The sequence below is a fragment of the Rhincodon typus genome, chromosome 3 (genome assembly GCF_021869965.1).
Source record: "Rhincodon typus isolate 14 chromosome 3, sRhiTyp1.1, whole genome shotgun sequence".
NCBI classification, from domain to species: Eukaryota; Metazoa; Chordata; class Chondrichthyes; order Orectolobiformes; family Rhincodontidae; genus Rhincodon; species Rhincodon typus.
The window spans coordinates 14,259,476-14,275,289 of NC_063334.1; the positions used below are offsets into that span (position 1 = coordinate 14,259,476).

The following is a 15,814-nucleotide window of genomic DNA, read 5'->3' on the forward strand; positions in this document are numbered from 1 at the left end:
TCTCTCCTTGGCATTTTATCCAGAGCTTCCTCCTCCAGCTATCCCTCACTCCTTTCCTTGCATCAAATGGCACCTTGGCAGTACACAGCAGCAGAGCCGGTATCCTTTCTCCCCACTGGCCTTTGATTCTGATACCCACATTGCCCTAACTTCAAAGGCTCTGTATGCTACTTCTTTTAAAGTGTGCCAGGGAGGGCCAGCACTGAGCTGCCTGCTTGCTTGAGGCTTTTTAAACTGAGTGAGAATCTGAAGGAATTTATTTCCAATATACCATCAATAAAATACAAATTGTGCCATAAAACTGCAGTCAATTAACTGAAGTTGTTCTCCCAACATCTTCCATTCGGTTGCCATTGGTAAAATGCATAATTTACATCAAGATATCTGATCTGATTTCCAATCCAAAGCCTTCAGTTCTGATTTTATGTTCTTCCCTGTCCACATCTCTAAAATCTTCCCAAACTGCCATATGAAATTTTACCTTCTATGTTCTTTATACAAGTGGAGCATCTTTGTACTAAGTATTTACAAGTTTTGTGCCTTTTATAAATATACTGCTTTACAATTCTTATCACAGAAATAAAGAGAATAACCTCACACTTCTCCATATTACACTCCATCTGTCACTTTGTTGTTCATTCACTTAACCTGTCTGTCTCTCTTTGCAGCCTCTGTACTTACAAGCATATTTACAGCTTGCATTCCCCACCTGGGTTTGTATAGACAATAAAATTGGGTACATTACTCTCAGTTACTGAATCTAAGTCAGTAATATATTTTGTAAATAGCTGAGGTGCTCATATTATTTTTGTTCACTGATCTTTATTAGCTCTCTATCCAGTTTGTCAATATTTTCTAATGAATTTAATAGCATTGTTTCAGCTTTAAAATCCAACCATATATTTTGTCTCACCCCATTTGCAGAGCCTCATCCAGCTGTATGCTCTTTCCCACATACTCCAATCTAGACCTTGTGCATTCTTTCACTTTGCTTTGTCCAACCATTGTGGCAGTTACTTCACTTCTCAGCTCAACTCTCTGCAAATTTCTCCTCAACTCTGAGGCACGGTGACCCTCAGGTTAAACCAACACCAGTTTTCTCTCTCTCTCTCTCTCTCTCTAATAAGAGAGCGGCCCTATGGTCTGGTAAGACAATGGTGACCATTACCTGTGAGTTTAACACACTGAAAGATTATAAGGTTCTTCAGAGCAGCAAGTAAAAATTACTCCACTTACTTTTCCATCGTGAAAACCAATATTTTTTAAAGCTTAAGGTCACTACCACAAATTGTTGAACCATTGTCCATTTTGTTATTCTTACAATAATATACTCCATGTTAAAGACATCTATAGCTGTATTGTCCAAGTAACAAAGGCACAAAGTAACAGTTCACATTGTATAATTTTACTTCAAGAAACCAGTCTTTTGACTAACAAAAAGTATACAGTTATCATGACTTCCATTACCTGTTTGTCTGACATGGTGGTTTTCTCCTTGAACAAACAGAAGATGAGCATAGATCACTCGGATTATCTCGAGTAGTTGAATTTAGTGGAAAACTAATAAGTTCCTCTGCTTCACTAGACAGTTCATCCCAACTAATAGGTTCCCTGGCATCAAAATTCTTTGGAATTAAAAAAGGTAAAAATAGTATTTCATTTGAAAATTAAAAACAATTGCAGTCATAAAATGTTTGTTTATTTCCTCCAATCATTTGATTTGCATTGAATAGAATCTACAACATTTATTTCCTACATGAAAGCGATATAACTCCTATTAATTTACCAGAAATGAAGAGGATGGTTAATAAACAAAGAACAAAGAAAATTACAGCACAGGAACAGACCCTTCGGCCCTCCAAGCCTGCGCCAATCCAGATCCTCTATCTAAACCAGTCGCCTATTTTCCAAGGATCTGTATCCCTCTGCTCCCTGCCCATTCATGTATCTGTCTAGATACATCTTAAATGACGCTATCGTGCCCGCCTCTACCACCTCCGCTGGCAACGCGTTCCAGGCACCCACCATCCTCTGCGTAAAGAACTTTCCATGCATATCTCCCTTAAACTTTTCCCCTCTCACCTTGAAATCGTGATCCCTAGTAATTGAGTCCCCCACTCTGGGAAAAAGCTTCTTGCTATCCACCCTGTCTGTACCTCTCATGATTTTGTAGACCTCAATCAGGTCCCCCCTCAACCTCCGTCTTTCTAATGTAAATAATCCTAATCTACTCAACCTCTCTTCATAGCTAGCGCCCTCCATACCAGGTAACATCCTGGTGAACCCCCTCTGCACCCTCTTCAAAGCATCCACATCCTTTTGGTAATGTGGCGACCAGAACTGTACGCAGTATTCCAAATGTGGTCGAACCAAAGTCCTATACAACTGTAACATGATCTGCCAACTCTTGTACTCAATACCCCGTCCGATGAATGAAAGCATGCCTTATGCCTTCTTGACCACTCTATCGACCTACGTTGCCACCTTCAGGGTACAATGGACCTGAACACCTAGACCTCTCTGCATCAATTTTCTCCAGGTCTTTTCCATTTACCGTATAGTTCGCTCTTGAATTGGATCTTCTAAAATGCATCACCTCGCATTTGCCTGGATTGAACTCCATCTGCCATTTCTCTGCCCAACTCTCCAATCTATGTATATTCTGCTGCATTCTCCGACAGTCCCCTTCACTATCTGCTACTCCAACAATCTTAGTGTCATCTGCAAACTTGCTAATCAGACCATCTATACCTTCCTCCAGATCATTTATGTATATCACAAACAACAGTGATCCCAACACGGATCCCTGTGGAACACCATTGGTCACAGTTCTCCATCTTGAGAAACTCCCTTCCACTGCAACTCTCTGTCTCCTGTTGCCCAGCCAGTTCTCTATCCATCTAGCTAGTACACCCTGGACCCCATGCGACTTCACTTTCTCCATCAGCCTACCATGGGGAACCTTATCAAACGCCTTACTGAAGTCCATGTATATGACATCCACAGCCCTTCCCTCATCTATCAACTTTGTCACTTCCTCAAAGAATTCTATCAAGTTATCAATTCTATGCATCTTCTTTCCAATGTAAAAGAGGTGAAATCCATAAATGCAGACCATGCCCCTGATTGTTTTAATACTATCAGAGCCAAAAGTTAAGTGAAAAACCCAATCAAATTGGGAAATTCCACTAATGAAATCTGAAACAATCATAGGACAAGAGTCTAATTTTTATGATCCAACCAAATGTGAGCATTCCTTGTCATCATTTTCAGGATTAATCATATTTAAATATTTGGACCAAGCTCCAAACATTCAAAAAGATGATGGATAGTTCTACCATGAAAGGAAAGGAACTAGTATTTTGCTACAGGAGTTAATGGCCTCTAGCAGCTTAGAGAAACATTGAGAAGAACTGGTTGAGAAATGAATGGAAAATGTTGGTAAACAATACTGGTTATGAATTCTGTAGCAGGACAGATATATACACTAAGTAATCAAAGTACTGATAGCTAAAATTAGATGAGGAGAAAGGAACAGTGCTACCCTAAGAAGAACTATGTGGGCAAGCAGGATGATTGGCTAGGTCAGTCAGTTCTAATATCCCGTGTACAGCAGCTCATTGCTGTGAAAAAATGTGGCAATGATATCAGATGAGGCAAGATAATAAGAACCAGCCACATTTTCCAGGAATGCACAGCTAAAGCCGGTCATTTACACTGACCTTGCTGTTATATTTTTCTTTACTTTATTCTTTTTTACTCTAAATATACTTTTACTTTGTATCTCAGTCTACTCATGAAGGTGAGCCCCTATTCTTTATATTCTCAAGATTAGTCAAATTGGCTCTGCTGTCTAGGTATAATGATAATGTGCATGTGAATTTGTTCAGACAATACATTATAGGAAAGGTACAAGGAGGAAGTGTTTTCACCCAAATAAAGCAAAGAACTATGGTTGCTGGAAATCTGAAACACGACAGAAATTGCTAGAGAAACTCAGCAGGTCTCAGCAAACAGCATCTGTGGAGAGAAAGCAGAGTTAATGTTTCAGATCCAGTGACCTTTCTGAAGAAGACAGGATAAGAGCTGTTCAGTAGAGTGACACTGACAGAGTAGAAACTTGATTTCAAGAATTGCTATTAGGAAAGATGTTGTTAAATCTGAAAGGGTGCAGAAAAGATTTACAAAGATGTTGCCGGGGTCGGAGGGTTTGAGCTAGGGGAGTGGCAGAATAGCCTGAGGCTGTTTTTCCCTGGAGTGTTGGAGGTTGAGGGGTGACCTTAATAGAGGTTTATAAAATCATGAGAGGCATGGATAGGGTGAATAGCCAAGGTCTTTTTCCCAGAGTCCAAAATTAGAGGGCATAGATTTAAGGTGAGATGGAAAGATATAAAAAAGGGACCTAAGGGGCAACTTCACCCCCCACAGGGGGTGGTGGTGCGTGTATGGAATGAGCTGCCACAGGAAGTGATGGAGGTACATTAGTAACATTTAAAAGGCATCTGGATAGGTATATGACTAGGAAGGGTTTACAGGGACACGGGCAAAATGCTGGTAAATGGGACAAGATTAGTTTAGGATATCTGATTGGCATGGACAAGTTGGACCAAAGGGTCTGTTTCCGTGCTGTACATCTCTATGACTCTATAAACATGGAACTCTATGAAAGATTGGCATGGACTTGGGAGGCAATAAAACATTCAAGGATTTGCAGGGGAAGGGGAGTTTAACAATGGGACAATAGTTGGCAAAGAATGGCAGTCAAGATTTTATTTTGAGAGGAGTCATTACAGAAGATTTGAGGGGAAGTAAGGGAGACAAACTGAACAGAGAAAAATGTTAACAACATTAGCTAAGTGGAATCAGGAAGGAAAGTTGGATAGTAGCAATTTAGTGGCAATAGCTTTAAAGGAACAAAGGGTGGTCTCATGGACAAAATGAAGTTGGAAAGGCCATCAGTGGAAACAGGAGAGAAACTAGAGAGTAATATGTACTCATGCCTAAGACTGGAGTTGGTGGGGTGGGGGTAGCAGAGAAATGATAGGTATCGGAAGGAAACTTACAACAGCAGTTATAATTCATATACAAGTTTAACAGAAAGACGACTGTTAGTTTAACTCAGCAGTCACCAGGTGAGGGGCAAGGTTGACAGAGAGACGACTGGCAGTTCAACCTGGCAGTCACTAGGTGAGGGGCAAGGTCCTTCATGGTAACCTCAGCTGGTTCAGAAATTGAGTCCAGACTAATAGAGGATGATGAGCTCAGTTGTCTGAATGGCTGCTTATGATGCAGAGTAATGCCAATAGCGTGGGGTCAATTCATACCCTGGCTGGGGTTATCATGAAGAACTCTCCTTCTCAACTTGTCCTTTACCCGAGGCACGGTGATCCTCATGTTACACCAACACCTGTTGTCTCTCTCTTTCTAATGAGAGAGCAGCCCTATGGTCTGGGAAGACAATGCAACCTTACCTATAAGTTTAACATACTGAAAGATCACAAGGTTCTTCAGAGCATCAAGTGAAAGTTACCGAACTAAATGTTGCAAACTTATTATTTTATGGGATGTAATCGCCGTTGGCAAGCTGCGTATTTGTTGTCCATCTCCAATTAGATTTGGACTGAGTGGCTTGCAAGGCCCCTTCAGAGATCAGTTAAGAGTTAACTGCATTGCTGTGGGTCTGGAGTCACAAGTAGGTCAGACCAGATAAGGACAGTAAATTCCCTCCACTGAAAAAAGGACATTGGAGAAGTTTTACATTCCAGATTTATTTACAGAATTTAAATTTCAGTAGCCGCAGTTGCAGGATTTAAACCTGTGCAACCAGAGCATAGCTTGTGGCTGATGGATGACTAGTCTGGTGATATTTCCACCTTCTTCCCACATTTGGTACATAGGAACACAAGAAAATATTAGAAGAATATAGAAGAAAATAAAATGATCGAATGGTTGTCAAAAAGATGCATTTTAAGATATATCTTTAAGTAAGATAGAATGATAATAAGCTGGAGGAGATGAGTGGACGGAGTATTTCAGATTTTGGGGCCTAGGTCACTGAAGGCACAGTCACCAGTGGTGGAGTCATTAAAATGGGGATGCTACAGACCTGAATTTGAGGAGTACAGAAATCTGTGAAGATTGTGGGGATGGAGGAGACTACAGATATAGGGAAGGGAAAGGCTGTGGAGGAATTGCAAAACAAAGGTGAGAATTTGAAATCAAGACTCTGCTTACCCAGGAGGAAATGTAGCTCAATGAGCGCGTAGGCAATCAGTGACTGGACTTAGTGCATGACATAACACTGATAGCAGACTTTTAAATTATCTCAAGTTTACACAGGGTAGAATGTAGCAGACTGGCCAAGAATGCATTGCAATAGTAAAGAGGAAATGTAAGCAGCAGATAATCTGAGCAAAAAAGACCAAAGCCAAGTGGTGTTACAGAGCTTGAAATAGGCAATCTTAGTGATGGTGTGAATGAAATTGCAAGTTCATCTCAGGATCAAATAGGGCATCAAGGTTGCAAACAGACTGATTTAATCTCAGACTGTTGCTGGTGAGGAGGATGGAGTCATTAGCTAGGGAATGGTATTCAGAACAGGGACCAAAAACACTATCTTCAATCTTTACAGTATGTAAGAAAATTTCTGCTCATCCAGTACTGGATGACAACTAAGCAGTAACAGGAGAGGAATCCAGAGAACTGGAGATGAGCTAGGTGTCTTATTTATATACTATACTGTTTTAGGATGATATCACTGAGGGACAGAATGTAGATGAGAAAAAGGAGGCACAAAGGATTGTAACAAATTTAAATTCTACTCACCTTCGTTATATCATACCGTGATCTGTAACTATCTGAATTAGGAAACAGAAAAAAAGAGAAGCTTAAAAACTAAGGAAGATCTTTATCATTCATTGCCTGTGCTTATGAGAAAATTCTGTTTATTGGTTCTCAATTCAAACTGAACTAATAAAGCTTGCTTTCACCCAAATGCCGACTAATTGATAACAAATATCTTCATCATTCCTCAGTCAACTTCATAGCCAAAGACAAGTCTAACGTATTTCTATTGCTTTGTTATATAATCAAACAGGTTAAATTCCACACTGCTTTAAAATATTTTCGTTATTATGCAAAGTAAATGAGGCATAGCCCAACAAACAACCAATCTCGTTCCTTCACCTTCAAATTGACAAGAGGTCCTGTGACACAATAATAGCAATGCTTACACTTGTGTCAGAAGCTCCAGATTCAAGTCCTTTTTCCGGGTTTGTGGGTGACAGAAGGAGCACTTAAACTGCGTCATTGATGGGCTGTTGTCAGCCCAGGACTCCTTCCACCAACTCCCCACTATTTCCCAAAGGGACACAGGTATATCTAAATATAGATTTTTAAACAAAAATGTCACTGGATCAAAACTCAGGAACTCTGTGCCGAACAGCACTAGGGGAGAACTTTTACCACAGTCCAAGAGTAACTAGAGGTAGACAATAATGTTGGTCCTGGTGGCAATATCCGTAATTCCACAAGTTCATACATAAAACAAAAGAGATAACTTAAAAAGACAAAAAGTGTGCATTTACTTGAACTAAAAACAAAAGGACTGGAGAGTCTGGAGCATCTGTGGAGACAGAAACCAAGTTAACGCTTCGAGTCCAATAATGACTCTTCTTTGGAACTGATTCAACTTCTTTTAACTATCCTCAGTTTATTATTTATTCCAAATAGCTTTGGATATATCTGCAGGATTCATTTCTCAACTAAATACAATCATACTGTGAATGAGCACAATCTTACCGTTATGACAGATTGATGGAGAAGCAGTTCGTGGCCTGGACTTTGCACTTCTATCAAATGATGAGCATGATAGTGAAGATGAATGCTTTTTCTCACATGTGTTTCTGTCACACTAATAAAAACAAAATAAACTTTAAAATTATAATACTGATATTTTTATATTATTCTTCCAAATAGAGAAGCATAATATCTATCACACAATCAGGGGAGTCACTTATTCAATTTTCATGCTTTTAAGTTAAAGAATCATATGGTTTAGTGAACAGCCAATTGGTGAATTATGAAACAAGATTTTGTCCTGATGTAACGACTGATAATACAATCACAGTTAGATTTCTGTAAGTGGCTAAATTCCTTTAGGGTCAATCTCATTTTCACCATATATCTTCCAGCAGCACAATATTTTATTTGTGGTACTGCCTCTCAAAATAACAGCATTAAAAGTTTTATCAGAATCCAGCAATTTTTTTGGCCCATGGGCCATAATACTTTCATTTCTTTTCCAAGGAGATGTGTAAAATAAAAAATAAAATTCTTGTACATTATTTGTTCATAACCAACTCAGGGCTTCACACTTTCGAAAGATATCCACACATTGCAGAAGGTGCAGAGGACACCAGAGATGAGGATTTCAGTTATGTGCAGAGTCTAGAAAATAAATGGATAGAGCAGAGAAAGATGAAAGGTGATTTAGAAGAAGTGTTCAAAATTATTAAGTGTTTTGGAGAATAGCTGAGGAAGAAACATCTTCTGGCATAGAACTGTCAGAACCAGAAAGCCAAAGATTTAAAGTACTTGGCATAAAAGCCAGAGGTGACACAGTGAGTCATTATATAAAATACACTGCCTGAATGGTTAGTGGAATCAGATTCAAATTAACTTTCAAAATGAAATTGATATGTACTTGAAAGGAAGGAAATTGCAAGGTTATGGAAAAGGAGCCTGGGAATAGGTCTGGTTGGATAGCACTGTCAAAGAGCTGCAAGAGGATGATGGACTGAATTGTCTCTTTCTGTTCTATAAGATTCCATGGGCAAAAAATCTTGTGGGCTTTGGCACCCGAGCTGACAATGGCACCAAATAGAGGTCCCCAACCCACTTTTAATGGGACCCATATCATTGGGTGGCCTCTGAAGTGACCAGCTCCATACTCATGCCCTGGCAGTCTCACAACTTTTTCATTTCAAAACAGAAGACTGACAGCTATCGCCTCACAAAATTATTTAAGTATTTTTGATTAGGGAGGCCCCCTGGAATGGATAGGAAACTTCGTGGAGACATTACTGGGACTGCAGGGTGGCCTTTCCTTCTGTTAGCCACTTGCCACCATAAGAAAGTCACTGCCCAGAAAGAATCCATTCAGCCCATCACGTGGCCCCTCAAAAAAAAAACCAGCTGTCCGTTCTAACCTCACCTTCCAGCAGTCAGTCTGTGCCCCTACGGGTGACAGCACTTCAGGTGCACATTGTATTTTGATAATTGATGCCGAAAGAGGCAAAGTAAATTCTTGACATCTTCCAGCTGAAAAAGGTTTTCCTCTTATTGCTTCTAATCCCTCTACAATCACCTTCAACGAAGCCTTGGTGTCTAATGTCTCCTGATTCCTACTCTAAGGAAACTCCCTTCACAAAACTGGCAATCACCTCACAGCAGATGGTGCTGCCTCTCTACCAGCAATTTGTAACAAGACCCAAAAATCAGCCAATTTGGGCATCAATTATTAAAACTGCTGCTGACCACCATGCATAGGGTTACTGGGTCACCCACGGAAAACAGCCCGGTGGCAGCAGTACGTCACAGAATTTTCCGAACACAAGATCCATTATTTGCTAACCACCTCCAGACTTTACCCTGGTCTCCTTGGTGTCAGGCGAATTCTGCCCCATGTCTAAGTATTGAGAAAATATACTTGCATGAAGTCTGATTAACTCTAAACCTCCATACAAAACAATTTATTCATGTTTGCAGTCATCTTGTATACTTGCACAGTGTGCAATCTAAATGTCTTGATATTTAGTTGAGAATTTGGAATACCCTAGACAATGTTGGTTACTTTAAATGATGTGAAATATGGAACCGACAACAGTTGGATTTAGAGGTACTACCAAGGAGTACTGCTGAGCGAAGGTTGGAGAGCCTGGCTTTAAGTAATACTTCAATAGGATTGACCTATTTCAAAGCTATGTCACGCATAGTTGTGCCTTGAGCTGAGCATCTCTGTTACTGGATGGACATAAACTCCATTGGTAGAATATTCTGTCCAGGGTCAAGAAACTGGAGTGGAGACAGTTTCTGGGTCCTGACCACATTCTGGGAGGTAAGTGATCACAGCTGGTGATTTTTGCAGAGACGGGCTGCTAATTAAGGGTGGGTTTGGTGGCCAATTCATGGATGCGGATAGAGATGGGACATTGCAATGTAATCCTATTTAAAGGCATTACACTAGCCATTACCATTGCCATTGTTTGATGGGAAGATGTAAGTATTTGGTGGGAGGAAGCAGAGGCCTGGCATCCAGGGCATGGCAGCCTCTTCATTTTCCAATACTGACCACAAAACTCTCCTGGAGACTAAGTGGAAGAGAAAGAAGGTTTCTTATCCTACAGCCTGGAAGAAGGAGGCCACGATGCTGAACAAAGGTCTAGGTTGGAGGTATGGTTGGAAGGGAGCGTTCATCAAGGCACCACTGCATCCAATCTAACATTTCTGCACTGTAGGAATGACTAACAGTCATTGCTACTGGGGGTGGCTTGGATTATCTGTATGCATGAATGCTGTTAGTGCATCTATTCCAAGTGCTATTGTATATGACTTTCCATGAGGTGAGTCAATCTATCAATGAAGGATCTCATTCATTTAGAACTCTGAACAACATTGGTGCACATGGGATGAATTAACCTCTCCATTCTCAAGCCATGACCCAGCACTACCTCAGGGAACTCTGACGTGTGTAAGCAAATCTGTTGCTGGTGGTCTAAGTAAACAAATCTTTTAAGTGCCTTCCAAAGCCTGCATTCATGTATGTCTTGAACATTGGTGTGGCATTTGCCTAGTTAAATCAATTGTACCAAAATATTAAGAATGCTTGCCAATTATGCCCCAAACAATATACCCTTCCAGCCAGGTTTCAGGCAGTTATTGAGGAGGGTGAAGATATTACCTCACATTAATATTGTTGTCAACATCATTGGCGCACCTTCAACAAAGCCCAGTGACAGAGGTTGCTTCTGCATTGACACTGTGCCACAGCCTCTGGAAATATGCCCTTCAGCACCTGCATGAAGACAGTGCCTGCTGCTGTATTTCAGCTGTAAGTTGACAGAAAGGAGAAGGCCACCTCCACTTCATCCAGAAGTGGCTGAGAGCTGAGGCACACTGCTGGGCATAGCACAGAGCGGTACACTGAGTTAATTCACTTCTAAATGCGCATTTTATAACTTTTGAAAGAAATTATAAATGGAGGCTCATGACTCTGAATGTCTGAGATTCTGTTTGTCAAAGATGATACTGGAAAAGAGGGAAGAGATTGGGAGAGGGAAACAAAGGTTTTTGAAGGAGAAACAATGAAGCCAATGAATGCGCATTGTTGTTTGTCAGGCAATTGATCCATTCAAGACTGCCTTTTCAATGGAAACTGAAAACAAAAAAATGCTGGAGATCAGTGGGTCAGGCAGCATCCATGGAGGGAAGGCAAACTAACGTTTCGTGTCTACTTTAGCTCTGACGAAGAGTCATCTCATGTGTGGAGGGTCAGCATTTATACCATAGTGGGAGGGGGTAGGTTGGAGTGGAAATGGAGTGGAGGTTTGGTTTCAATGGAAATATTCTCACAAGTGGCTCAATTTGAGTTCCAAATCATGCCACCCGCCTGGATCAGAAGACTCCGGGCATCAAAGGCATCCTGATGAGTCCTGTACCAGCTACACCCATCTTTCTTTGCAGCCAGGGCATCTCAGAATTTTCCATCTTCCTTATTTCCTCTTCCTCTTTTTCTATGTCCTGCCCTTCCTGTTGTCCCAATGCATTATGTCACTCTGGGCCCTCATCCTCTTTGAGGTACACACCTCTCAGGAAAGTCATTTCATAGGGAGCATAGTAGGCTATCACAATGCACAAGATCTTGCAGGACCATACCGTAGGGAGCCACCAACCAATTCAGGCACTGGAACCACAACTTCAGAAGCCTGACGGCCTGTTGGATGGTGATCTTTGTGAGCAGTTTTAGTTGTAACTGCCACTGTGGGGCTCCACCATGGGGCAACATAATGAAACGAGTAACCATCTCCTCAAGGGATAACTGTCACTTTCTAGGATTCATCCAAGAAATTTGAGAAGGACAGAATGAAGAGCTGCCTACCTTGGATTTTTGGAAATGAAGGAATACGAAAGCTGCCAAGAATGTGAGCACGTACTTGGAGGAAGTCCTTGTTGTAGCTGTGGACAACTGAACATTGAGGGAGTGGAAATTCGTCCTAAGGATGCCCAATTGAAAGCTGGAGATCTCAGAGTGCAAAGTCAGTTTCACAAATCAATAGCCTAAGAGAGAGGCAGATGTAGCCTCGAAAAGGGAGGTACAGAGGGGGTTGGCCATTTTATTTATAAGGGGTTCCCAATTAACCATTGTGATGCAGCAGTGGACGTCAGAGTGAGTTCAGAGGGGGAAGGATAGATGATCATCTGGAGAGGGCCAGATATATGGTCTGCAAGATGGACAGCTGTGTTCAAGGTGGGAGCTCATCACCAACGTCCCAAAGGGAATTAGGAAGGGCAATAGAGCTGACCTTACCCATGATATCCACAGCCCTTGAAAGAATACAATTTCTTAAAAAATCCTGCATGACAAAGACAAATGCATTTCGAAGTAATTCCAAGTATGTATAGCTTTCAGACTTATTTGGAAAGCTGTGATGACAGCTGAGTGAATCATTTTTTAAGCTTGAATAAAGGCGAACTTTGTTTAGGAATTGTCTTTTATTCCTTAGATTCTAACCATAGTAATTAATACACTTTATTTCTAGGTCTGAGAACAATATTAAAAGAATGGATAACATTATACTGTGGATACTAAATCATGCACATTTTATTTTTAAGTTATCTTCCTGCCATTTTAAAGGAAGGCATTTACCAGTTTAAAAGAAAACGCTGAGTATCCCTTGAGAATTCTTCAATGTAATTTCAGGGAACATGATCTCTTTATCAAGAATAAACTACAAAAGTACTACAAAACTTAGAGATTTTTATAGTGAGAAAGAAACATATGTTATTAAACTTCAATTAGCGTATTCCTAAAGAGCAGTTAAACCAATGAATTTAAAGATACTTACAGAGCGATTCGTAAAAGTCCTGCCAAAGGAATCTGACTTGCGTGGGGATGAATGTTGCCCATCATCTAAACAGAGCTCAAGTAAACACTTCCTACAGTACGGAGAAAGCGATCGTGATCTGGCTGCTACTGCTGGCTTCTTGCGTTCCTTTTCAGATTTCTTTTCACTGCATGATTTTCCTATCAGGTTAAATGATTTGGCACACCTTGGTCTTCTAAATTGATTCTCCTTTCTTCCACTTTCTGACTGTGTTAAAGAAATAAAGTGTAACAAAACTGTGGCCTTACAATGTGAACAGTTTATTTTGCTTTTTTATTTGGCCCCGAAAACGCTCTGGACTTCCTGTCATTGCGATCCACAGCTTCAACCAGACATGTGGCAAAAACCCCGTTTGCCTGCATATGCAGAGTTTTACACCACATGGCTGAGTTACAGTGGCAACTAATCCAACGAACAGATGTCCTATTACAGGGATAATTGTTATAAATTTGCTATATTGTAACATAAGCACATTATAGCTCCAAGAAATCAGTAAGAATGAAATCAAATATACCATTTTATGCAAAATTGATCTTAAAAAATCAATTTCAAAACTTTGATAATCACAATTTCTTTAATATAGGATCCTCTAAAATTGGAACATTACTACTAAAGACTCACCAGGCATAAACTGGAAGAAATTTTCTTTGGCGATCTGGGGCAGCACTCTGTAATTGTTGTTGTTGTGGAAAACTCCAACTTAGGTGCAATTAACTGAAATGTTGACAGAAATGTTGAATTATCTGTTTAATTAACTGAACTATTCTCCTTATTGCAAAATGTTGTACCATCTAATATTGGAAAAATACCTGCGTTGCAGTGGGGAGCTACAGACCCAGAAATGTCTGGCCAGTGTTCACAATGTTCAAACTAAATTAGTAGGAGATTCACGGGCAGGACAATTTTAAATTTCTGATAAGATGTTGCTGATGGAAACTTGGCAGCGTATATCTATTAAATTGCAATTGGTTGGACAGTTGGCTTGCAATACAGAGTGATGCCAAGTGTGGGTTGGATTCCCACACTGGCTGAAGTTACCATGAAGTTACTCCTTTGCCCAAGGTGCTGAATCTCATGTTAAATCACCGCCTCTAGTGACAGAGCAGCCCTATGGTCTGGTAAGACCATACTGACCTTACATTTTTTTTAATCCATCAAATTATATATTTGTAACACATTGTACTGGTGGTTGCTATATGTAAAACATTGTGGTAATTGCTAGGGCTGATATCAACTATTTTACAGAATATACTGATGATGAACAAAAACAAGCCAGCTCGGCGAGCAAGTCAACAACCTCATCCACAACCCGAGCTACAGATCTTTGCCAATACTTTAAGCATTTAGGACACTGTGGGAAGTTTGTCTGAAATCATACTGGATGGCCTGCCTGAAAGTGTTTATGCGGGACCTGTACGATTTTTAGGACTGGGCTTCATTTACGCATTTTCAGTGTGAGATGTGTTTTTTTTTTAAGTGATACGAATGTGGGTGTAGGAAATTCAGTTTGCAGCGGAATCTTTAAGGAAATGGATGAATGTGCCCTCAAGTGAAATGATGCACAAGCTTTCAGAGGAAGAGTCACTCAACCCAAAACATTAACTGTGCTTTCTCTCCACAGATGCTGCCTGACCTGCTGACCTTTTCCTGCAATTTCTATTTTTGTCCCAAGCTTTCAAGAATTGACAATTTTCTTTGCAGCCACAAGAAAAATAAGGGCAATAAACATGGACACTTCATGTCCCTAAAGTTACAGCAACTGATATAAAAAAATTCATGAAAGTTGCATTCATCTTTCTGTGACTTTGTTTCACAGGATGTGGATGTCACTCACTAGGCCAGCATTTGTTACTTATCCCCGGTAACAGTCACAGAGCTGTAGGGCATACTCTTCAGTCCAACTCATTCATGCTGACCAGATATCCTAACTTAACTTAGTCCCATTTATCTAGTTGCCCTTCCAAGTCTCTGATTTGCTGGAAATTCTGAGAGGAGTAATGCATTTCTTTGCTCTGCAAATGTATCCACCACCTACAATGACCAAGTCAGGAGATAGATAGAATTGTCTTCGCCTGACTGGATGTGTCTATGTCCAAACAACACTGAAGCTTGACACCATTAGGGGTGGACCTAAGAATTCCTTTAACAGATGCTTAAAATAACCACATTGCAAAGTTATTGCAAAGCCATGATCGGTGGGGTGGAACTGGTGGAAGTTTGGGAGGATGAGATGCACAAGTAGTTATAACTGTATTGCAATGACTGCAATTATCATCTATTCCTAAAACACAGGTTTGGAAGATACATGAGCCAAATTGGGAGTTAAAAACTGAAAGAATGGTGAATGCTGTAAATCAGGAACAAAAACAGAAGTTGCCGGAAGCTCAGCAGGTCTGGCAGCATCTGTGAAGAAAAAAAAATCAAAGTTAACGTTTCGGGTCTCGTGACCCTTCCTCAGAACCGATGGTAACTGAGAAAACGTCGGTTTATATGCAGAAAATAGGGAGGGGAAATCGAAGTGAGAGAAGAGCAGTTGGATAGACAAAAGAGTTTATAACAATCAGGCTGGGAGGGTGAATAACAAGGTGTAGAGCTGGATGAACACAGCAGGCCAAGCAGCATCAGAGGAGCAGGAAGGCTGACGTTTTGGG

At 40.5% G+C, this 15,814-nt stretch overlaps 1 protein-coding gene across 1 annotated transcript in view; it reads right to left on the minus strand.

Moving 5' to 3' along the window:
• The window catches only part of LOC109910925 (spermatogenesis-associated protein 6-like), a 66,468-nt gene that overhangs the window by 14,316 nt on the left and 36,338 nt on the right, over positions 1-15,814 (minus strand). Inside the window, exons 6-10 of the mRNA XM_048619942.1 lie at positions 13,785-13,877; positions 13,125-13,370; positions 7,801-7,912; positions 6,826-6,857; positions 1,468-1,625 (exon numbers count right to left, since the gene is read on the minus strand). Of these exons, the coding sequence (XP_048475899.1) occupies positions 1,468-1,625; positions 6,826-6,857; positions 7,801-7,912; positions 13,125-13,370; positions 13,785-13,877 (641 nt within the window). The remainder of the gene's footprint in view (positions 1-1,467; positions 1,626-6,825; positions 6,858-7,800; positions 7,913-13,124; positions 13,371-13,784; positions 13,878-15,814) is intronic.